Below are 25,156 nucleotides of genomic sequence, written 5' to 3'. Positions count from 1 at the left end.
TCGTGACTTACGAGATTTGTCGTGAATTACGAAAATTGTCGTGAATCGTGCGAAAGCGTGAGACATAAACATTGTTCATGTGTGAGCGTGTGCGAGTATGACTTTTCATTTCGTGTCCGTGAATTCCTACCCACATGGCATGCGTGAGTACAAATATTTCTTCGTGAATGTGTTTGAGCGTGTTTGAAATTCCACTCACGCGCGCATCTAAGTATATATTTACTGTAAAATAACAAAAAAACTTAACAAAAATCCAATAAAACGTAATACGTCTATCATTACAAAATAAAATAGTTTGTAGTCACAATTGCCCAAAGTTGCCCACAGGCAACATTCTCTACCGCCTAAACGAATGGGCGTGGCGACCCGAAATTTTGGCTAGACGCTTCTTAAACGACTTCAACATGATTAAAAGTAAAAAAAAAATTTTGCGATACCTATAAAAATTCGGGGTCTAAAGGGTTAATAAAATATTAAATTAATCAGTTACAAAAATTAATATAACATTTTAATTGATTTCCCTTGTTAATTAAAAAAGATAATTGAAAAATACTTGAATCGATTAATTTTTTTATTGGAACAATTATTAAAATTCAATTAAAATTTTATTTGGAAAAATGTTGGTGATATTTTTATTCATGTATTCACTACAGTTAGATTGGATTTAAAATATGTTTCAAGCTTGAAAAATCCTTTTTTATTTGATATATCGAATAAATCAAATTATCTGCGGACGAAAGTTGGCTCTGTCTTATACAGGTGTTGCACCAACTCTTTAAACTCGAACGAAAAGATCAGTAATAACAGCAACAAAGTAACTAATTTCAACAGGTTTTTTCTACTGAACAAGAGAAAGCAGTCTCGTTTGCTAAAACAGCAAATCTTGTAGAGCCACCGTGGTGCACTGGTTAGCATGCCCGCCTTGCATACACAGGGTCGTGGGTTCGAACCCAGTTTCAACCAAACACCAAAAAGTTTGTGTTATGCTGTAATGTAGTATCAAATTCACCACAGTGGTGGTGAAAAAATGATTCAACTTGAGAGAAATGATTCTCGTATGTAATTTTCATATAACACCCAAATTGAATCATCTCACCCAGCCAGATCTTACTAGAGACTATGGAAATGTGGATTGGCCGACACTGAAACATATGTATAGTCAGGCTTGTAAGATGGGTATCTGGCATTTTCTTTTCAATAGCATAATAATCACAATTCCTTAATCTCCATGTCCAATTAGCTCGCATTTAAAAATTGTAATAATATGTAAGTATTTGATTTGGACGAAAATTGTCAAAATTTCAAAATTTTATTTTTATAGAAAATTTTGTCAAAATTTTATTTCTATAGAAAATTTTGTCAAAATTTTATTTCTATAGAAAATTTTCTCAAAATTTTATTTCTATAGAAAATTTTCTCAAAATTTGATTTTTATAGAATATTTTATCAAAATTTTATTTCTATAGAAAATTTTGTCAAAATTTTATTTCTATAGAAAATTTTGTCAAAATTTTATTTCTATAGAAAATTTTGTCATGTTTTATCACAGGATGGACAGTGCAAGATCGACTCTGACACAATTCCCTTTTAAATTTGAGTTTCGCGTAAATGGTACTAAGAAAAAAATGAATTTATTCGTGTTTTTGGCATTTTTCTTCATGAGCTATTAAAGGCCTTTAGACCCGTTTTAACGATAACTTAAAATTCCAAATTCAGAATCGACTTCAAGTAGAAATTGTTCTATGATACAAATAAAAATCTTTAAAATGAAGTGTTGAAATATATATCCTATTTTTTAACGCTTTTTTACTGAAAACAAACTCAAAGACAAATTCATTAAGTTTTAAGAATTCCTTCGGAATTGGTAAATTGACCTTAGTTAAATCTTAACAGGTTGGCTGATAAGTCCGGTCTGACACATAGATGGCGTCGCTAGTATTAAATGCATATTATTTTTATATAGTACCAACCTTCAAATGATTCGTGTCAAAATTTGACGTCTGTAAGTCAATAATGTTAGTTTGAGAGATAGAGCGTCTTTTGTGAAGCAACTTTTGTTATTGTGAAAAAAATGGAAAAAAGGAATTTCGTGTTTTGATAAAAATACTGTTTTCTGAAGGGAAAAAATACGGTGGAAGCAAAAACTTGGCTTGATAATGAGTTTCCGGACTCTGCCCCAGGGAAATCGGCAATAATTGATTGGTATGCAAAATTCAAGCGTGGTGAAATGAGCACGGAGGAGGTGAACGCAGTGGACGCCCGAAAGAGGTGGTTACCGACGAAAACATCAAAAAAAATCCACAAAATGATTTTGAATGACCGTAAAATGAAGTTGATCGAGATAGCAGATATCAAAGGAACGTGTTGGTCATATCATTAATCAATATTTGGATATGCGGAAGCTCTGTGCAAAATGGGTGCCGCGCGAGCTCACATTTGACCAAAAACAACAACGTGTTGATGATTCTGAGCGGTGTTTGCAGCTGTTAACTCGAAATACACCCGAGTTTTTCCGTCGATATGTGACAATGGATGAAACATGGCTCCATCACTACACTGCTGAGTCCAATCGACAGTCGGCTGAGTGGACAGCGACCGGTGAACCGTCTCCGAAGCGTGGAAAGAGTCAAAAGTCCGCTGGCAAAGTAATGGCCTCTGTTTTTTGGGATGCGCATGGAATAATTTTTATCTATTATCTTAAGAAGGGAAAAACCATCAACAAAGACTATAATATGGCGTTATTGGAGCATTTGAAGGTCGAAATCACGGCAAAACGGCCCCATATGAAGAAGAAAAAAGTGTTATTCTACCAAGACAACGCACCGTGCCACAAGTCATTGAGAACGATGGCAAAAATTCATGAATTGGGCTTCGAATTGCTTCCCAAGGATGCTTCAAAAGGATGCTCGCAGGGAAAAAATTTGGCTGCAATGAAGAGGTGATCGCCGAAACTGAGGCCTATTTTGAGGCAAAACCGAAGGAGTACTACCAAAATGGTATCAAAAAATTGGAAAGTCGTTATAATCGTTGTATCGCTCTTGAAGGGAACTATGTTGAATAATAAAAACGAATTTTGACAAAAAAAAATGTGTTTTTCTTTGTTAGACCGGGGACTTATCAGCCAACCTGTTATATCAGAGAAATGTGTCTTGTTGCTAAGCAAAACAACGAATTTGTATTTTAAGGACATGAAATCTTTGGTCTCACGACAATATGTTTTTTTAGTGTATCAAACCGACAATCCGTGTAAAACGATAAACCGGTCCACAGGTTTTGACTACTCTATATATCACATAATAATAATTTGTTTAATACGAAAGCGTATTCCAACGTCAAAAAGTTTTTTTGTGGAAGTATCACTACTTGACATAAGTTGTCATAATTTCGTTTGGGTGTTGTTCTGTTTTTGTAATAGTATAATAGCTTGGGTAATTGCAACAATGGTGATCTAAACACTTTTCAGGTAGCATAAAATATCACAATATATAATTTGGAAAACTTCAATGAAAACATTTCTGAAAGGCATGTAAAATAAAACTCAAGCTACTCAAAAAAATTCCATAGCATTAAAAAAAACTATATAAAAAATCATTCCACATTCATGAAAACAAATGTTTCAATACATACAACACCACCTACCGTTAATTTTTTGCCCGGCTCAATTTTAGCAACACCATTTTGTTTTACCTGACCCCTTGTCAAACGTGCCGAACGTATTTCCTCCTCAACATTTGGTCCAATTTTCAAAGTTAAATTTTCTTTTGCTCTCGATACTTCCACTTGTAGATCTTCAGGAGTGTGTACTGGAGTACCATTAACTTCCAGGATGACATCACCAGGATGTAATAAACCCTGTTTATCGATAACACCACCAGCCAGAATACGTGCCACCACCAGTTGTTTATGTTCATCCAACTCCACAGTTAGTCCGAGAGGTTGATTAAGATTGCGACGCAATCCAACCATCTTAATGGTTTCTATAGGCATTTTGGTTGCAAAAAGATCTGGAGGAAAGAGATAACCACCAGATTTTCGTTGTGAGATAGTTTCAAGTTTTGTAAGAGAACCGCCGGCAGCTTTTAATCGGGCTTCGTAGAGATAGCCTATTTCATCGTGGGCACGAATGAGAGCCTGCAAATAAAAAACGCTTTAGTTCATAGTAGGTTATAACATATAAATTTTGACACAATTTTCAACAGAAAATAAAATGTTAACAAAATGTTCTATAGAAATAAAATTTTGACAAAACGTTCGATACAAATAAATTTTTGACAGAACTTTCTATAGAAATAAATTTTTTGACAAAATTTTTTATAGAAATAAAATTTTGTCACAATTACAGAAATAAAATTTTGACAAAATTTCGAAAGAAATAAAATTGTGACAAAATTTTCTATAGAAATGAAATTTTGACAAATCTTTTGATAGAAATAAAATTTTGACAAAATTTTTCTATAGGAAAAAATTTTGACAAAACTTTCGATAGAAATAAAATTTTGACAAAATTTTCTATAGAAACAAAATTTAAAGAAAGTTTTCTCTAGAAATAAAATTTTGACAAAATTTTCTATAAAAATAAAATTTTGACAAAATTTATATAGAAATAAAATTTTGACAAAATCTTCTATAGAAATAAAATTTTCTATAGATATAAAATTTTTACAAAATTTTTTATAGAAATAAAATTATGCCAAAATTTTCTATTGAAATAAAATTTAAATAAAATGTTCTATAGAAATAAAATTTAAACAAAATTTTCTATAGAAATAAAATGTTGACAAATTTTTCTATGGAAATAACATTTTGACAAAATTTTCTATAAAAATAAAATGTTGACAAAACTTTCTATAGAAAAAAAAAATTGACAAAATTTTCTATAGAAATAAAATTTTGACAACATTTTCTATAGAAATAAAATTTTGACAAAATTTTCTATAGAAATACAATTTTGACAAAATTTTCTATAGAAATAAAATTTTCACAAAATTTTCTATAGAAACAAAATTTTGACAACATTTTCTATAGAAATAAAATTTTGAAAAAATTTTCTATAGAAATAAATGTTGACAAAATTTTCTATAGAAATAAAATTTTGACAAAATTTTCTATAGAAGTAAAATTTAAACAAAATGTTCTATAGAAATAAAATTTTTATAAAATTTTCTATAGAAACAAAATTTTGACAACATTTTCTATAGAAACAAAATTTTGACAAAATTTTCTATAGAAATAAAATTTTGACAAAATTTTCTATAGAAATAAAATTTTGAAAAAATTTCTATAGATATAAAATTTAAACAAAATGTTCTATAGAAATAAAATTTTGACAAAATTATCTATAGAAATAAAATTTTAACAAAATTTTCTATAGAAATAAAATTTTGACAAAGTTTTCCATAGAAATAAAATTTTGACAAAATTTTCTATAGATATAAAATTTTGACAAAATTTTCTATAGAAATAAAATTTTGACAAAATTTTCTATAGAAATAAAATTTTAAAAAAATTTCTATAGAAATAAAATTTTGACAAAATTTTTTATAGAATTAACATTTTGAAAAAAAATTTCATAGAAATAAAATTTGGACAAAATTTTTTATAGAAATTTTTGACAAAATTTTCTATAGAAATAAACTTTTAAAAAATTTTCTATAGAAATAAAATTTTGACAAAATTTTATATAGAAATAAGATTTTTGACAAAATTTTTTATAGAATTAACATTTTCAAAAAAAAAATTTTATAGAAATAAAATTTTGCCAAAATTTTCTATTGAAAAAAAAATTAAACAAAATGTTCTATAGAAATAAAATTTAAACAAAATGTTCTATAGAAATAAAATGTTGACAAGTTTTTCTATGGAAATAAAATTTTGACAAAATTTTTTATAGAAAAAAATTTTGACAAAATTTTCTATAGAAATAAAATTTTGACAAAATTTTCTATAGAAATAAAATTTCGAGAAAGTTTTCTATAAAAAATACTTGACAAAATTTTCTATAGAAAAAAATCTTCACAAAATGTTCTATAGAAATAAAATTTTGACAAAATTTTCTATAGAAGTAAAATTCAAACAAAATATTCTATAGAAATAAAATTTTGACAAAATTTTCGATAGAAACAAAATTTTGACAAAATTTTCTATAGAAACAAAATTTTGACAAAATTTTCTATAGAAATAAAATTTTGACAAAATTTTCCATAGAAATAAAAGTTTGACAAAATTTTCTATAGAAATAAAATTTTGACAAAATTTTCTATAGATATAAAATTTAAACAAAATGTTCTATAGAAATAAAATTTTGACAAAATTATCTATAGAAATAAAATTTAAACAAAATTTTCTATAGAAATAAAAATTTTGACAAAATTTGCCATAGAAATAAAATTTTGACAAAATTTTCTATAGATATAAAATTTTGACAAAATTTTCTATAGAAATAAAATTTTGACAAAACTTTCTATAGAAATAAAATTTAAAAAAAAATTCTAAAGAAATAAAATTTTGACAAAATTTTATATAGAAATAAGATTTTTGACAAAATTTTTTATAGAATTAACATTTTGAAAAAAATTTTTATAGAAATAAAATTTTGAAAAAATTTTTTATAGAAATTTTTGACAACATTTTCTATAGAAATAAAATTTAAAAAAAAAATTCTATAGAAATAAAATTTTGACAAAATTTTATATAGAAATAAGATTTTTGACAAAAATTTTTATAGAATTAACATTTTGAAAAAAAAATTTATAGAAATAAAATTTTGACAAAATTTTTTATAGAAATAAAATTGTGACAAAATTTTCTATAGAAATAAAATGTTAACAAAATTTTCTATAGATAATGGCAAGGAACAGGGATAGTTTGTTTTCCAATGTCTCTCCTTTCTTAAAGATGTTTTATTGAAAATAACTCAATTTCAATTTTGAAATTTACTCACCCGAAAATGTGGTTGTGCCAAAAGTTTTGCTAACTCCCGCGATTCCAAACGTCTGGATGGTGAAAATTTTCTGATGATATCGTCACAGATGGGCTTGTTATTCAAATGAGCTGGCAGAAAAGCAGGAACTGGTTGTGGTTCAGTCGGATTCAGCTGAAAGAGTAGGAAAATACACCAATGATATAATCAGAAGAAGAAATAACCCTCCTATACCATTCATACATTCATTCAATCATTCATACAAAGTAATGTTCAGTCTGTGAAAATAATTTAATTAAGTGATCTTAATTGGTATTGCGTAGGTCAAGAGACATCTGCCAGGGGGACTCGGTATGAAATTTTCAAGCTTCAAACACGCACCACAATGATGACGAATCATAGAAAACAAAATTGCTTACTATGACTTGTAGGCTTTAATTGTATGAAGCCATTCATACAGCTTTTAACTAGCGAGCAAGAAGACATAAAACAATATTGGGAATATTTTACAAATGTGAAATAATAACATTAATAATAAGTATTTAACCTCTGACCATATTCCCATGTTCATTTCATATCATGTCAATAGGAATTTAACAACAGATTTCTTTTGCTTTATATGGGGAGGGAGGCGCTACTGTTGCAACATATTTCAACGAAGGCTAGGTCAGCGTTTAGAGTTAAAATTCGTAAATGTCATTGTTCCATTCATTCGTTCATTGAGATATGCGAATGTTTCATTGCTAGAGCATTGGAACATTGAAAAATTGCTACTGGCTTAATTAATTTAAACTTGAGCTACGTAACTAAGAATGCGGTAGTGCAAAACGAACTCTATGGTCTAGGGGCTACAATATGATATGAGAACAAACGAATACAGTGAAACCTCTCAGATGTGGACACCCACGGTCGCCAAATTTTTGTTCACATTTGGGAGGTGTCCACTTCTGAGAGGTTCATTTTAATGTGCTAATTAAGGAAACATCTCTCGAAATTTGTCCGCTTTTCAGAATGTACAAGTTTGAGAGGTTTCACTGTATAAGGTATATTTCGGTTTTTCCCACATCTACACCCATAGAAAAAACCATGAATGGCGTGGTCGTGGTTCAAAACGATCCGTTCATGAAAGCGAATCAAACCGAAAACAAACGGGGGTCAATCTAACAACGTTAAAATGACACCATGCGTTGTCAACACAACAACCAGCGTTCATGATCTAAAAACGTAATGGTTACGAATTTATAAACCAAATTAAAAAAGATTTCGAACCTATGTTGTCTGCACCATATGCGTTAACAGTCGCCATCGGCGAAGTTGCCATAACAACGTATTACGATTATTTTAAGACTATTCATGGCCAAAAGAAAAACGAATGCCGTTCATGAAGTCGTGAACGCCCGTGGACGACATCGTGAACATTCCGTTTTAATTTTTGTGAACGTTTCAGTTTCATTTTGTCACTGTCCGTTCACGATTATGCAACGTGCGTTCCATTTGCTCCTATGTTACACTCAAAAAAAAGTTTACTTGGATCCAAAGATTTTGGCCTTCCCTTAAGGATTTTGATATTGATTCCGAGCCAAAGATGCAGCTTCTTTAAAATAAAGAAATTTTTTAGCCACCTATCTGGCTTTAAATCTAGGGCCACTAAAATTAAAATTAGAATACAGATCACATTTATCAAATTTTTATTCTCTTTTCGAGGTTTATTAATAAATCTATTCACGTACAAACAAATGCCAGGTTAAAAATCCAAATTATAACGGATACTTCAAAGTAAAAAAATATTTTCTTAATTCCAAAAAACTTTAAACCAAAGACGCTAAATCCTCAAAATAAGTCTTAGCCTATATTTGAAGCGTTTTTATCTTAAATCTAAACTTTCAATATTTCAGTTAATTTATAGACAATTTCTTTACATCAAAAATTTGTTTCTTTACTTTAAGGAAAATTAGACTTAGTTCAAAGACATGCGACTTTAACGACGTAAATTTACAAAATTTGTGTCCTAAATTTAACCCTCTAATGCCCCAAATTTTTGCCAGCTGATTACATTTTCAATGTTAACGACAAAAAAGCAAGAGAACTAAGCAAGAAAAATGTATACGGTAAAATTCAGCATATGCTGCAAGGCCTCTTGAATAGTTTCAAATAAGTTTTCTTTTTATTTGTGCCCATTTTTGTTGTCTTAAGGTGTGTTTTACTAAAAGCTTCCTTATTAAAAGAAGGCCGCCTAAAGGCGGGCTTGGGCATTAAAGGGTTCATATTTGAAGCAAAGATTATAAACTTTATTTTCATTAAAATTTCATTATTTTAAAGAAATTTGTCCTTAATATTTTGTAAATTTCGCATCCCAAAATTTAGGTTGCGTAATCTTTAATATCACGTAAATATTTTTTGTTTAGTGTACACATTTTTTGTATCTCGCCAAAAAGTTTAAACTTTTATCACCAAATCAATTTTGGTATTACAAATTTTTTATTTTTGTCGTGAATAAAAATAATTTTATTGTAAAACCGCAATAGATTTTATTTATACCAAGCGTTGTTCATTTCTGAAGAACCAATGGCTTCTAGACGCAAGCATGACCAATCTTAATGTTTCGGGGTACATAGTGCTATGCGATTCCATACATCCTAAATTTACAATGTTTTTATATATTGAATTATTTATTTATTAATTAATTACATTTACAATAAAATTATAAATATAATTGTAAGCTTTAACTGCTGGGGTCTTAAGCTTATATTGAATTATTATTTCCGTTTTTGTTCTATCCATAACGGAAACTGACATTTGCAAATACAACATTAGTCTATAAATAGATTTGCTTAGCAGTGTACAGCAAAAAATTTCACCAAAATACTTGCAATTAAAAAGTTGATTGAATTTGAAAAAAAAATCCAATTAATAAATTAATTGATACAATTAACTTTTTAATCAAGGTAGAAACATTAAGTTAATTAAGTCAATGATTGAATTTTTTTTTAAATTTTCAAATAAAAAATTAATTAATACAATTAACTTTTTAATCAAACTCGGAAGAAACTCGATTAGAAATGACAAAACCACGAAATCATTATCATGGTAGTAAGGAGTACAATAAATTTTGTTCGTCAAAAACTCTCAGACAATTTCAATTTTTAAGAAAAGACTAAAAGAGCGCTTATTACAAAACATTGTAATACTTCTTGCATTAGTGTAAATAGTTATAAAAATAATTAATTATTAACTAAGTAATATCACATACTTTTTTGTTTTAAATTTTAACGGTGTTTTTTAAATATTTTGACGGATTGTCTCAAAAATGCCTTGAGGGCGCTGAAGCACATTTTTTTTTGTACATAATGAATTCAATAAAAAATAAAAAAGACTAACCCCCATTTTCATGAAGCTCCGTTAGTGCTCCGTTAACTAACGAACATTTAAACCGTATTATTGACATAGCTGCCATCATGCCTATATATTCCATATGCCAGTTAGGAACATAACTGCCGAAAATTTTTCAGTTAATGTTAACCGGAGAGAAGATATTTGCAATTTACTTTATGTTAACTGGGAGTTAAAGCCTAACGGAGCTACATGAAAATGGCCGTAAGTCAGTTAAGAATGGTGATGGATTTTTTTTAGTTTTAATTAAAAATTTATTTCAAACAATCAATCTATTATTCAAACAAAAAACACAAAGTCAGATAAGAAATTAATTGAAATTAGTTACGTTTTTAATTGACAAAATTTATTGAGTTTTGCAATCAACATCAATTAAAATTTTAATTGAATCAATTAAAAACTTAATTGAAATTTACTCATGAAATCAAATTTTTTAATCAAGCATTTTTTTATTACCAGTTAAAACTGTGATTTATACTATCATTTTCGTGATTGAAAACTTTTCAATTAAAAAATTACTTGAATCATTTAATTTCGTAATTGAATCAGAATTTTTTTGTTTTGTGTAGCGTTCAAAAATGGGAAGAGGCTTTGAAGACTTTTTTATTTGAAAAATTTCATAATTTATCTATGACAGTGAGTTTTAAGTTGCGAATTTGGAATTTTAAGTTGTTAAGTTTAACGCATTTAAAACGGAATTTTGAAGTTACTTGACGAAAACCAATTGAAAAACTAAAAAAAAATTGTGTCTAGTTCAACTACGCAAGCCCTAATTTTAAAGGTTAGGTTAGGTTAGGCCGATATTTCAGGCTCACTTAGACTATTCAGTCCATTGTGATACCAGAGTGGTGAACTTCTATCTTATCACTGAGTGCTGCCCGATTCTATGTTAAGCTCAATGACAGGGAACCTCCTTTTTATAGCCGAGTCCGAACGGCGTTCCACATTGCAGTGAAACCACTTAGAGAAGCTTTGAAACCCTCAGAAATGTGACCAGCATTACTGAGGTGGGATAATCCAGTGCTGAAAAACTTTTTGGCGTTTGGTCGAAACTGGGTTTGAAGCCACGACCCTGTGTATGCAAGGCGGGAATCAAAACTGGGTTAACTTTTTTCAGCACCCATCTCATCATCTCAAACATGTTTCAAGAGTAAAATGTTACTTTTGGACGGGGAACATGTAACATTGACTGGGAACATGTAGGCACATTGAGCCAGATTGTTCGCTTTCCTTGACAATGGAACAATTTTCTGCTTTTACACTAATATCGATCTTTTTGCACATAAGCTGTTCGAGTTCTTTTCGCAACAAAATAACTAGAAATGAACCGATCATTGACTGACTGACAATGAACTAAGTGACCGAACTAGTTCCTTGATTGGAAAAAGAGCTGAAGTTAGCGATCATTACACTGAACTACACGCACAAAAATAATTCTTTCCTCCCAAACGAAATTTTAGACAAACAAAGTTCGTTTCTCATTTGCTTTTCGCTGTAAGGAAGTGTATTTGGAAGAAAAGTATATACCTTTTGTGATAAACGTTTATTCTTTTCCAGGATGTAAAAACAATTTCATAAAGACAAACTCAAAAAAAAAAAAAACAAAAACATTGTTTTCTTGCTAATTGCATTTTCCCTCACATCTTTCTCACATCCACGAGGTTTTTAGTTCTTAACACCTTTTCCACAATGTAGAAGAAATTATACGATTTTATAAATTTTTAAAATTTTTTTACCTTTCGCCTGGACGGAGAATCGAACCGCGAACCATGCACTTTGTAAGCCAACACACTAACAACTGAGCTATGTACCTGTTATGGACACCAATAGATAAATATCCATATAAGTTATATTTATATAGCATAGCTTGCGGCGCCACGAACCGAATAAACAAAGTTTATTTAACAGAAACAAACATTTAGTTTGGCACCGTGGAGCAGTGGTTGCTACGTCCGACTTGCATGCCAAGGGTCGTGGGTTCGATCCCTGCTTCGACCAAAGTTTTTTTTTAATTTTTTTACATATATTCCAGATACGCTTGGAAGATTCCAAAAAATGTTCAACATTACATTGTAGTATATTAAATTTTGAACTATAAAATGTGTCTTATTAAAGACCTAAAGTCAGAAAAGAACAGTGTTTGATATAAACGAAATGGACTGTGTTGTTATTTAAAAAATAACTTTTTTTATTGAAAAAATAAAAATTTTGTAACAAACGAATTTTTTTGGTGATAAAAGTTTAACATTTTCGAAGCAATTCAAAAAACTCTAACAAAAGAAAAACGTTTTCGGTACACATTTTCCAAACGTTTTTTTGCTTTGCGTGTATAAACTACTGTTCCACCAAACTTTTTTGGTGTTATGAATAAAATTTTATTGTTTTTTATGCTGATACAATACAAGAGATATCGTACAAAGAGTCTTTCAGCTAACTGGGGAACGTACAAGGTCTATTTATCCCTGTTGGTCCGGAAAAATCATTTTTGGGTCTATAACCAAATTAATTTAACCATGATTAAAACCATGTATTTTTTTGTATATAGTGTAGTATATTAACATAATTTTTTCACATTGAATTTATTTTTCATTCGCATTTTTGTTTTTGAATTTACTTTCCATTTCCACTCATTCTCTTTAATATGTGTGAAATGTAAAACAAAAAACTGCAGAAGCTATTGGCATTGTCTTTATTCACATATACGAAGAACATTATCACCATAATCATGCACAGATGCAGTTTCCAATACCCAGACCCAAAAAAAATGAACGTAATTGAAAATTATTGCACGAATTATAGCTTCGTTGGTGTGGGGAATGTCAGTGCAATTACTTTCTATGATTCATAGATGCAAGTCCATAGTGCGATAATGAATGTACATATGGATCCATACATTCATCTTTAGTATCTATAAGATTCACGTGATCATGATGGTTTTCATAAGGTTTCATATTGGAAACTTGCTTGCTTCAAGCCGTGGAAAGCAATGAAAGGGGAAAGGGCCAAACCATATCAATAGGTCTTAAATAAAATACGTTGATATTGGGTTCATGCAAAATCATTTAGAAAAGCTATAAAAACTCGCACTTTCACATACGAAAATCAAAATTAAATTGCAATATAAAAATATATCTTATATTGTAGATTGACATAATTCTTTTATTCAATTGCATGTCTGTACTACTCTCATTTAGTAGTTAGGATGTTATGAATAAGACGGAGGCAGCAAATAGGAAATTATTCAAAAACTATCCAGCAACAAAAAGCGTACCTGAAAAGTAGTAAAAATTACATTTTAGATCCGGAAGTGGTGCAAAATTGACACAGAAGCGATGCATTTAACATGGGCATGTCATAGAAGGGATGTCAACAACAGCCGCTGTACTGTATTTGCATCACTTCTTAAAGTGTGATCCGAATTAAGTGTTTTGGATGTGAATTAAGAAATTCTGTGATATTTTACCAAATAAATAATTTTTATAATTTTTTTATACTTTTTAATGCATTCTAACGATTGTCTAAAACGTTTGACCTCAAATATTTTTAAAATTTCGCAATATCTCTAGAATGGATTTAGCATTTTTTTCGACAAATTTTATACAATTTGTACAATTTTATTAATTCTTACTCAGTTTTTTGTGTTTTGTAATAAAAATCTTTAATATTACTCATTACTGTTATGGAAAAGGGTAGTTATGAAAAATTGAATTAAAAGAACTTTCTGTGTAGTTAAAATTAAAAACATCTTTTGGGAGGAAAGTTTTGGAAGTTCTTTTGGAAGTTGTGCCTTTAGAACAACTTCCCAATTTTTTGCTGGGTAATGTTTAATGCAGTGATGACTTTACTATAACCGACTGTAACAATTTTTTTTTTTGGCCAATAATTTTTTTCTAGAAAACTCCGAAAAAGACAATTTATCTTAATAAGTATTAAACGTTTTCAAAAAAGCTTTAAAAAATAGGAAATGTTTCACAATACTTTATTTCAAAGACGTATTTTACTTGAAACATAACATAATTTCTACTTGAAGTGGACTCTGAATTTGAACATTTAATTTGTCAGCGGATAAATTAAAATTTTTCGTAGAATCAGGTATGCAAAATCCAAATTTAAAAGAGAACACAAAAAATATCACCAAAATATTTGAAATTAAAAAGTTGGTTGAAGTTGAACATTTTTTCAATCACTAAATTAGTTAATACAATTAAATTAATTAATTGCTAATGAAATCAATTAATTTTTTAATCAAGTATTTTTAATGTTCAATTAAAACTGTGATTGATACTATCATTTTCGTGATTAAAGACATTTCAATGAAAAAATTAATTGGATCAATTAAACCTAGAAAGCTTAACCTATACACACAAAGAAAATTTCATTAAAAGTCAGCCAACGAAAAATTTTCGTTGATATAACGAAACATTTTCATTAATACAATAAAATATTCGCTAATAATACGAAACGCTACGTTGATTAACAGAAAATTCGTTATAATAACGAAAAATTTCGTTGCATTAACGAATTTGTTTCATTGGCTGACTTTTAACGACACATTTCGTTAATATAACGAAACTTTTTCTATTAGTGTAAAATGAAAGTCACGGATAAGCTAAACATACGTCTGTGGAACGTATCATAGTTTGTCATCATGTGGACAAAGTTTGTGGCAAAAACCCCATTTTTATTTTAAGGACAAAGTACATATCTATGCGTTTTACACAATGCTTTTAGTGTAGCTTTCATATTCCCCACTAGCATATTTTTCTATATCATTTTATTGTTTCTATAGCAATGACACGACGTCATATAATCCGTGTGGATATATTGGTTCTCAAATAAATTGCATTGACTTGTGCATTGAATTGCTCGAATAACTTAAGAAGCCACAGAAGAGAGAATATGCAATACACATGCAATTTCATTGTGTGTTCACAAAAAGAAGGGCTTTAACCTTTATTTCTCCGATTATTCCATTTCCTTCGGAGACAGTTGCAAGCGCTTATACCGAACATACCGTTTGTTACTCATAGTATGTCATTACAAAAACATACACGATGAGTGTTTTGTTGGTACGTTTTTGTTTTTGTCACAATACAATATGGTTACCCTGTTTAAATGTTCAACAGTTAATATGACAGTAACGAATGACATACTACATATAAGTATGTATGCATTTCAGAGGGTGGCTTTGGGAGGCAGGGGAACAAAATGCATGAATAATTATTGTCTCATGCCAAAACTGGGTGTAAATAAAACAAACAGAAACGAATGTTCACAATTTTAGGAAGAGCTATACTTAGGGAATTTCTTTCATAAACTCGAGAATTGAGGAATTACCAAAAAATTAATAACAATAGAAATACCTTAAAACTTAATTCTATTGTTTATGCAGGTGTTCAATATTATTATTTTTTTTTTCAATAGATATTGCCATCCCAAATTGAAAAAGCCCAATTGTTTGCCAAGAAAACCTTTTGTGAATTTTAAAAACAAAAATTTGTTGAGTACTCTGGACCACTCCCAAAAATAAAGCTCAATTTTAACCATGACTTAACGTAAGTCTTGCAGAGCGCCACTCTCAAGCCAGAGTTGTTTGTCAAAGAGTGCGAGAGAGCAATAACACAAATATTACACAATTAATATCAGAGTTGCCAGTATGGAGAGATTTTTGGTTGAAAATTGGGATGCAAGTTTTGAGTCATTATTTATGGATTTTGAAGAGACATTCGAATAGAATAAGGAAAAGTTGGAATACTATAGCATTTTTAAATACTATTTGTAATATATATTTATAATTATAATTAACGTGATTGATAAAAATATGCATTAAATCAGCTATTATTTGAGTATGAATATTTTCAATTTCATAACGGCAATGAAAAATTGTAGTTTAATCGATGGTTGATTATATTGAATGACAAATTTGAAATGTCGCAAATCGACCAATTGTTTTTTTGTAAAATGTCGAAATCTGTTTTTTATTTGACACTATCAAGTAACTGACCTTGATGTTGGCAGAAAATGTCCAATCCACTTTTGATGTTAGTTAAAATTGATTGATAAATCGCTTTTAATGTAGTTTAATGAAAATTATTCAACCTAAATTTTAGGTCTCGCAATTTAGACAATATTAAGGAGAAATTTCTTTAAAATAGAGAAATTTTAATTAAAACTATGTTAATAATATTCATTTTTAAATTTTTTCATTTAAATTTAGGATACAAATTTTTGAAATTTGTGTCCTTCCGTAAAAGTCGTATTTTTCAAGGAAGATAAAATTTCCTTAAAGTAAAGGAAAACAAAAACAAAAAATAATCTTTAAATTAACTCAAACATTGTCTAGGAATTATTTTGAGTATTTTGCTTCTTTGGTTTAATATTTTTTAATTAAGAAAACAGTTTTTCGTTTACTTATCATTTATTTTTATGTGAATAGTTGAAATGAAAACGATATCTGTATACTACAATTCCCTGAAAATGGTTTCTTTTTAAAGAAGCAACCTCTTAGGTTTGCAATAAATACCAAAATCTTTAAAGGAAGGTTGAATCCATAGTTCTTTAAAATGAATAGTTCTTTAAAATGGAACCAATGACAGCTATGATGATAAAATCACAAAAAATTTACACATTTTTCAAAATATCTAAATTATCTTGTGGCTTAGTACATATTGACACCATTCCGAAATTAACTGCCTTTCGTCTCAATTTTCGAAAAACATAGGAAATTTTGCAACGTACACAGAAAAAAGTGAACTATTTTATGGGAAGAATGAACTACCTTGTGGGAAAATTTAACTAAATTGTACTTCACATTTCGAGATTTCCACAAAACGTTGTTAAAACCAGGGGAATTTAATGACCCGGTGTTCTTTTTAACTGCAACTCACGAAATTACACCCTCTCAAAGAAGAAAAAATTAACTACAAATAAAGAAAAAGTCATTGGCGCCAAAACATGACAATTTTAACCACAGATTAGCTCATTCTTACTACCTTTGGAAATCATACGAAAATTTCCTTCTGCTTTAGTTCATATTGAACATATGTGTACAGTACGATAAGTTCGTAAAATGTTGAGACATACATACTTAAAAAAAGGAAAATGTCATTGGCTGTGGAAAAAAATAATGAAATTTAACTACAAACAATATTTTTGCAATAAAAATAAGTTAAATTCAGCGATAGTTTGACAACGTAGTTTCTTCAGTGTAAATTTATTAAACAAAATCTGACATTATTTTATTTGAATTATCTGTAGACACTAATTCAAATAAAAATAATGTCAGAATGTGGTTAATAACAATACGTTGCAAAATTTCCCATGTTTTTTGAAAATTGAGATGAAAGACATTTACACAAGAAAAAACTATTACGTGGAAAATTGCAAGGAATTTTATTTCATTTTTTCAGTTTTTCAAAACAAGTTATTAAAACAAAGTTATTCTTCAACCATCAATTGCAAAATGTTTCCTTACCATAAAATAAATAATAAATTTCTATTATTCCAGAAACTTTACTTGAATTTGAGTCTGCGGGTAATGAGCTTACTACTACCATTTAGTTCAAAAAACCTTATCAGAAATTATTGATGTGACCGAAATTTCGAAAAAAATACAATTGAAACAAACTTTGTTGAGATAAATTTCTTGTGCAAAAATTTTCAAGAGACAATTTGTTTCTCTGAAGAAAATTGTAACTTTTTCTAGTATTTAAATGGTATGATGGTTATCATCATAAAAACAACAATTTTTATTTAATTAATTTTTGTTATATTTTTTCTGATTTTAGTTTTAAAAATTACTTTGAAATTGGGATAATTGGGAATAAACGATTTGCAGTGTGAGGAGAATATACACGCAAACAAATAATCCTCCCAAACGAAATTTTAGACAACAATGTTCGTTTCTCATTTGCTTTTCGTTGAAAGGAAGTGTATTTGGTATATACCTTTTGTGATAAACGTTTATTCTTTTCCAGGATGTAAAAACAATTTCATAAAGACTAACTCAAAAAAATTTTGTTTCTGGCTAAGTGCATTTTCCCTCACATCTTTCTCACTTCCACGAAGTTTTTTAGTTCTTAGCACCTTTTTCTGTAATACAAACAATGTAGAAGAAATTATACGATTTTATAAATTTTTAAAATTTTTTTTAACTTTCGCCTGAACGGAGAATCGAACCGCGGACCATGCAATTTGTAAGCCAACACACTATCCACTGAGTTATGTAGCTGTTATTGTCATCAATAGACAATTACCCATATAAGTTATATTTATATAGTATAGCTTGCGGCGCCCACGAGCCGATTAAACAAAGTTTATTTAACAGAAAAATACATTTAGTTGGGCACCCTGGAAGTTGCTACGTCCGACTTGCATGCCAAGGGTTGTAGGTTCGATCCCTGCTTCGACTAAAATTTTTTTTTTACATATATTCCAGATATGGTCGGAAGATTCCGAAAAAATGTTCAACATTACATTCTACTATTTTAAATTTTTACTATGAACTGTAAAATGTGTCTTATTAAAGACCTAAAGTCCGAAAAGAACAGTGTTTGATATAAACGAAATGGACTGTGTTGTTGGTTCAAAAATAACTTTTTTTATTGAAAAAATAAAAATTTTGTAACAAACGATTTTTTTTGGTGAAGTGTATACTTTTCCAAGCAATTCAAAAAACTCTAACAAAAGAAAAACGTTTTCTATACACATTTTCCAAACGTTTTTTTTTCTTTGCGTGTATAGAAACATATTGGCAACGCTTAATAAACACAATGAGCGATTGTTATGTTAAACAGAACACAATTCTCAATTTCTCGAGTTGGATCAGTTATATGGACTTAAACTCTTCACCACAATGGGCCTAAATGTTTTTTCTTCAGATATTGTCGCATCTGCATAATTCTGCGCTTAGAAATGGGCGCTTTCTTTCTTTTTAAAAGATTAACTAGGGGAATCTTGGCGCATATTTACTCAAAACAAAAATACGGCTGAAACAGACAAAAAAGTCACAACACGAACTCAAAATATGTACAGACATTTTATATGGATACGTCATCGCCAGCCACCGCCACCACTCTTGCTGTTGTAGTCGTTGTCTTGGGGGGGCAAATGAAGAAAAAGTGGTTATAACTGGTTGGTTGTTTTGGTTGTAACACAAACTCACATGCATACACACACACAAACACTCGTTATTAAACATATTTTACTTTTTCCCCCCATAATTTTTTTGTAAACTATTGTCATCACCAAGGTAGCAAGAAGCACTTTTATAGTTATTTGTTCCAATTAATAGGTATTTGCAATGGAACTTGGGGATTTTTTCTATTGGGGGACACTTATGTTTAGTTGGGAACCACCCATACGATACCCACTCACTCACTCACAAAGTACACGTTGTGTATGGGAATTATTAATTAATTTATTTATTGATTTTCTTTGCTCTCTGTGGTATTTGCTACAGAGATACTTTGCTTAAGACACCTTTGAATAAAATTCAGACATCCATTTATGTTAAATGCACAATTTCCCGTATTGAAGAGTACGCTATGACTAAATGAATGACTGATACACCTTAAAATTCGATTTACAGAAGTATTTTTTTTTCATCTCCAACGCAATGAGAAACTGTTGAATATCAATTAAGCGTAAGTTTAGGCCTTTATACATCAAAGCACATTCTCTCACATACACACGTTTAGGAGAAACCTCTGAGTGGTTTAACTCTTTTGAGAAAGCCCGTATTAGGGTTTAAACTTGTACACTACACTCGCACACACATCTCAGTATTTAAGCCATATTTATTGTACACACAATGAGCATAGTTAGCGGCATGTTTGGATGAGAGTAACAGAAGCATACAACATGGTTTTATACAAAGCCCGATTCTCTCATTTTGTACGTTTATTTTCTTACTTGTTAACCGATTGAACGAACGAACCTTACCTAAACACAGTCCAAATGTTACTAACTTGTGGTGAGCTGCTTTTTAAACGACCAAACCCCAAACTACTCACTGACAAATGAGATACAATTTGATTGGGGGGAAAACAATCAAGCTTGTTTTTTTTGAATTGGGGAGCGTGTTTATGAACAATGAACATAGCTGAAAGCATTGGCGTGGTGAATAACTAAGCTTACTATGTTTTTTTCATACAAGAAGTTATCGGCAAATAGGTTCCAATCAATCACAATACACTGAGAAAAAATAAAAAGGCAAATAATGTAGTATAAATCGACTGAGAATCTCTAATTTAAAATAAAAGTAAAAATTTAATTAAAAAATTGAACTTGTTTCCCCAAAGTTAACTTTTCGATTGTTAGGACGATGAAAGTCGATTTGATTTAATTTTTGATCCATATATAACTGCTAAATGTGAATTAGGCTTAGTTTTTGTTGATTTTTAATAATTTAAAAGTATTAATTTATTGATCTAAAGTAACATAAAAGTCATATGGTCACATCCTAAGTGAAGTGAATCCACCATGAAGGAAAATGTAGGTTTGTTTTATTAACTAAAATATTTTATTAATTGCAACGCAATCACGGTTGTCACTCGAGCCAAAAATAATCTACCAAAATTTGGAGATAATTCTACCAAACAAACAAATCTTCTATAGAAAATTTTGTCAACATTTTATTTCTATAGAAAATGTTCTCAAAATTTTATTTCTATAGAAAAGTTTGCCAAAGTTTTATTTATATAGAATATTTTGTCAAATTTTTTTTTTTTATAGAAACTTTTGTCAAAATTTTATTTCTACAGAAAATTTTGTCAAAATTTTATTTTTATAGAAACTTTTGTCAAAATTTTATTTTTAAAGAAAATTTTGTCAAAGTTTTATTTCCATAGAAAATTTTGTCAAAGTTTTATTTCTATAGAAAATTTTTTCAACATTTTATTTCTACAGAAAATTCAAAATTTTATTTCTACAGAAAATTCAAAAATTTTGTCAAAATTTTATGTCTATAGAAAATTTTGTCAAAATTTTATGTCTATAGAAATTTTTGTCAAAATTTTATTTCTTCTATAGAACATTTGTCAAAATTTTATTTCTTCTATAGAAAATTTTGTCAAAATTTTATTTCTATAGAAAATGTTATCAAAATTTTATTTCTATAGAAAAGTTTGTCAAAGTTTTATTTCTATAGAAAATTTTGTCAAAATTTTATTTTTATAGAAACTTTTGTCAAAATTTTATTTCTACAGAAAATTTTGTCAAAATTTTATTTTTATAGAAACTCTTGTCAAAATTTTATTTCTTCTATAGAAAATTTTTTCAAAATTTTATTTCTATAGAAAATTTTGTAAAAATTTTATGTCTATAGAAAATTTTGTCAAAATTTTATGTGTATAGAAAATTTTGTCAAAATTTTATGTCTATAGAAATTTTTGTCAAAATTTTATTTCTTCTATAGAACATTTTGTCAAAATTTTATTTCTTCTATAGAAAATTTTGTCAAAATTTTATTTCTATAGAAAATGTTCTCAAAATTTTATTTCTATAGAAAAGTTTGTCAAAGTTTTATTTCTATAGAAAATTTTGTCAAAATTTTATTTTTATAGAAACTTTTGTCAAAATTTTATTTCTACAGAAAATTTTGTCAAAATTTTATTTTTATAGAAACTCTTGTCAAAATTTTATTTCTTCTATAGAAAATTTTTTCAAAATTTTATTTCTATAGAAAATTTTGTCAAAATTTTATGTCTATAGAAAATTTTGTCAAAATTTTATGTGTATAGAAAATTTTGTCAAAATTTTATGTCTATAGAAATTTTTGTCAAAATTTTATTTCTTCTATAGAACATTTTGTCAAAATTTTATTTCTTCTATAGAAAATTTTGTCAAAATTTTAGTTTTATAGAAAATTTTGTCATAATTTTATTTCATTCGTTTTGTTTGTTATTGTTGGTTTCTCTTCAATCATTATTGTTGTTTTTGATCTCAGCTTAAAACCATGCATTGACTAAGCTACAAGTGCAGCTTAAAATTTGACAAGCATACTTTTCCTCTGTTGGTTAAGCTACACTTGTGGTTTAGTCAATGCATGGTTTTAAGCTGAGATCAAAAACAACAATAATGATTGAAGAGAAACCAACAATAACAAAATTTCGATAAAAATAATAAAATTTAACTACAAGCAAATAATTTTTTTCCAATAAAAAAGTTAAATTTAGCGTTAGTTTAACTACGGAAATTTTTTCTGTGTAATTCTGAAACAGCTGTACATCAAAACATCTTGCAGTCTGTAGGGCTTAGCCCAAATAAATTTGACAAGCATGCTTTTCCTCTGTTGGCTAAGCTACACTTGTAGTTTAGTCAATGCATGGTTTTAAGCTGAGATCAAAAACAACAATAATAATTTTATTTCTATAGAAAATTTTGTCAAAATTTTATTTCTATAGAAAATTTTGTTAAAAATTTATTTCTATAGAACATTTTGTCAAAATATTATTTCTACAGAATATTCAAAACTTTATTACTATAAAAAATTTTGTCAAAATTTTATTTCTATAGAAAATTTGTTTGAGAGGAATATTTTGCAAAATCTACCAAAACATCAAAAATTCTTCCAATCTACCAAACAGTAAAAAATCTAACATTTTTGGTAAAATTCTACTAAATGTGGGAACCGTGAACGCAATTAATATTCAATGTTAAGAAAATATATTGAAAATAATAAATATATATATTTTTTAAGAAAATTGAATATCTTGAAGGAAAACATACACGCAAAAAAATAATTCTTTCCTCCCAAACGAAATTTTAAACGAACAAAGTTCGTTTCTCATTTGCTTTTCGTTGAAAGGAAGTGTATTTGGAAGAAAAGTATATACTTTTTGTGATAAACGTTTATTCTTTTCCAGGATGTAAAAACAATGTCATAACGACTAACTGAAAAAAAAATTTCTGGCTAATTGCATTTTCCCTCACATCTTTCACACTTCCACGAAGTTTTTTAGTTCTTTAGCGCCTTTTTCTGTAATACAAACAATGTAGAAGAAATTATACGATTTTATAAATTTTTAAATTTTTTTACCTTTCGCCTGGACGGAGAATCGAACCGCGGACCATGCAATCCACTGAGCTACCCACTGAGCTATGTAGCCGTTATTGTCATCAATAGTCAATTACCCATATAAGTTATATTTATATAGCATAGCTTGCGGCGCCCACGAGCCGATTAAACAAAGTTTATTTCACAGAAAAATACATTTAGTTGGGCACCATGGAGCAGTGGTTGCTACGTCTGACTTGCATGCCAAGGGTCGTGGGTTCGATCCCTGCTTCGACCAAAGTTTTTTTTTTTTTTTACACATATTCCAGATATGTTAGGAAGATTCCGAAAAAATGTTCAACATTACATTGTAGTATATTAAATTTTTAACTGTAAAATGTGTCTTATTAAACCCCTAAAGTCAGAAAAGAACAGTGTTTGATATAAACGAAATGGACTGTGTTGGTGGTTCAAAAACAACTTTTTTTATTAAAAAAATTAACATTTTGTTCTTTGGTGATAAAAGTGTATACTTTCGAAGCAATTCAAAAAACTCTAACAAAAGAAAAACGTTTTCGGTACACGTTTTCCAAACGTTTTTTTTTCTTTGCGTGTAGGAGTAAAAAATGTTAAAATGTCTTTAGTGTTATACTTATTTCAATAAAATAAGAAAAATATGAACTATTTTGTGAGAATTGCATACATAGTAAAATTGTGTACTTCATTTGAATAATTTGTTGTTACATTTTTACTCCGTATCATCAAAGACTACTTAAAATAAGGAAAATTTGATCAGATTTTCCAAAATTTAACTAAAAGAAATTTAAATCAGATATAGAAAAAATTCGTTGACTTTTTCTGAGGACACACGTATTCTCAGAAAATATTGGGAACATTTTTCGACTTCAATTATAATGTTATTGATATCCATTAACTGTGCAGTTTTTTTTCATGAAAGATGAGAGGTGAATTTTCTTATGTATTTTGATCTGCTGAATTCGAAAAAAAAGGTTAAAAAAATGTATGGAACAGTTTTTGAGATATACCGTTATTTTTAGTTTTTCGCTTTCGCTAGTTTTAAAACAAAATTTTATGGAACAGAATTCAGCAGATCAAAATACATAAGAAAAGTCACATCTCATCAAATGTACATGAAAAAAAAATTATGTTGTAAACTAGTGTACTCATACACGATAATTGTTAGTTTCATCATGAATAAACATACTATTGACGAGAAATTTTCCGTGTGCACACTTCTATACAGACCTAAAAAGACTATTTAACCTTAATTTTAGGAAACGGAACTTGCACAATATTGAGGACAAATTTCCTTAAAATAAAGAATTTGTAATTAAAACAAAGTTCATAATCTTTAATTCTTCTCTAAATTTAGGACACTAATCTCTGAAATTTACGTCGCTTCATTAAAGTCGTATTACTGTTTTATTATCTCAATATAAATTAATTTAAAACGTGAAAATATCCAATCATTTTCTTTATTAATTTGATTAAAAAGTTAATTTTATAGTTAATTTTTTAATTGAAAATATTTTGGTGATATTTTTTCTGGGTTAACATTTTGAAATAATCTTTTATATCGCTCATGTACGAGTAATCATAACAATCTTCGCATTTTAAATTTACTAATTAAAATTAATATATTGAATTTGAACCACGACAATTTTATTTGGAAAATTTTGGATTCACTGCTTTCTGATTTTTTGTAAAAAAGCACAAGAGTAAATCCATTTTTCTTACAAATTTTAAAATTGGTCTTATGGTTAGGATTTTAGAAAATTTTTTCATGATCATGAATGAATTCATTTTAGCCTCTGAATTGAAACTAAACA

The 25,156-nt window shown here is 28.6% G+C and overlaps 1 protein-coding gene across 5 annotated transcripts in view; it reads right to left on the bottom strand.

Annotated features, from left to right (window-relative positions):
* Positions 1–25,156, bottom strand: part of vari (MAGUK p55 subfamily member vari) — a 64,814-nt gene that overhangs the window by 12,796 nt on the left and 26,862 nt on the right. For 2 of the 5 annotated variants that reach the window (XM_075296707.1, XM_075296708.1), the window contains 2 exons: positions 6,941–7,093; positions 3,640–4,131 (listed from right to left, as the gene is read on the bottom strand). In XM_075296707.1, the coding sequence (XP_075152822.1) occupies positions 3,640–4,131; positions 6,941–7,093 (645 nt within the window). Of the gene's footprint in view, positions 1–3,639; positions 4,132–6,940; positions 7,094–19,789; positions 19,887–20,246; positions 20,270–25,156 lie in introns of those variants that run through there. The other 3 variants (XM_075296711.1, XM_075296710.1, XM_075296709.1) reach the window with 3 other exon arrangements.

The sequence above is a fragment of the Haematobia irritans genome, chromosome 2, assembly GCF_050003625.1.
Source record: "Haematobia irritans isolate KBUSLIRL chromosome 2, ASM5000362v1, whole genome shotgun sequence".
NCBI classification, from domain to species: Eukaryota; Metazoa; Arthropoda; class Insecta; order Diptera; family Muscidae; genus Haematobia; species Haematobia irritans.
Note: the sequence above shows the minus strand (reverse complement) of the source record. Positions and strands in the feature narration are given on the sequence as shown.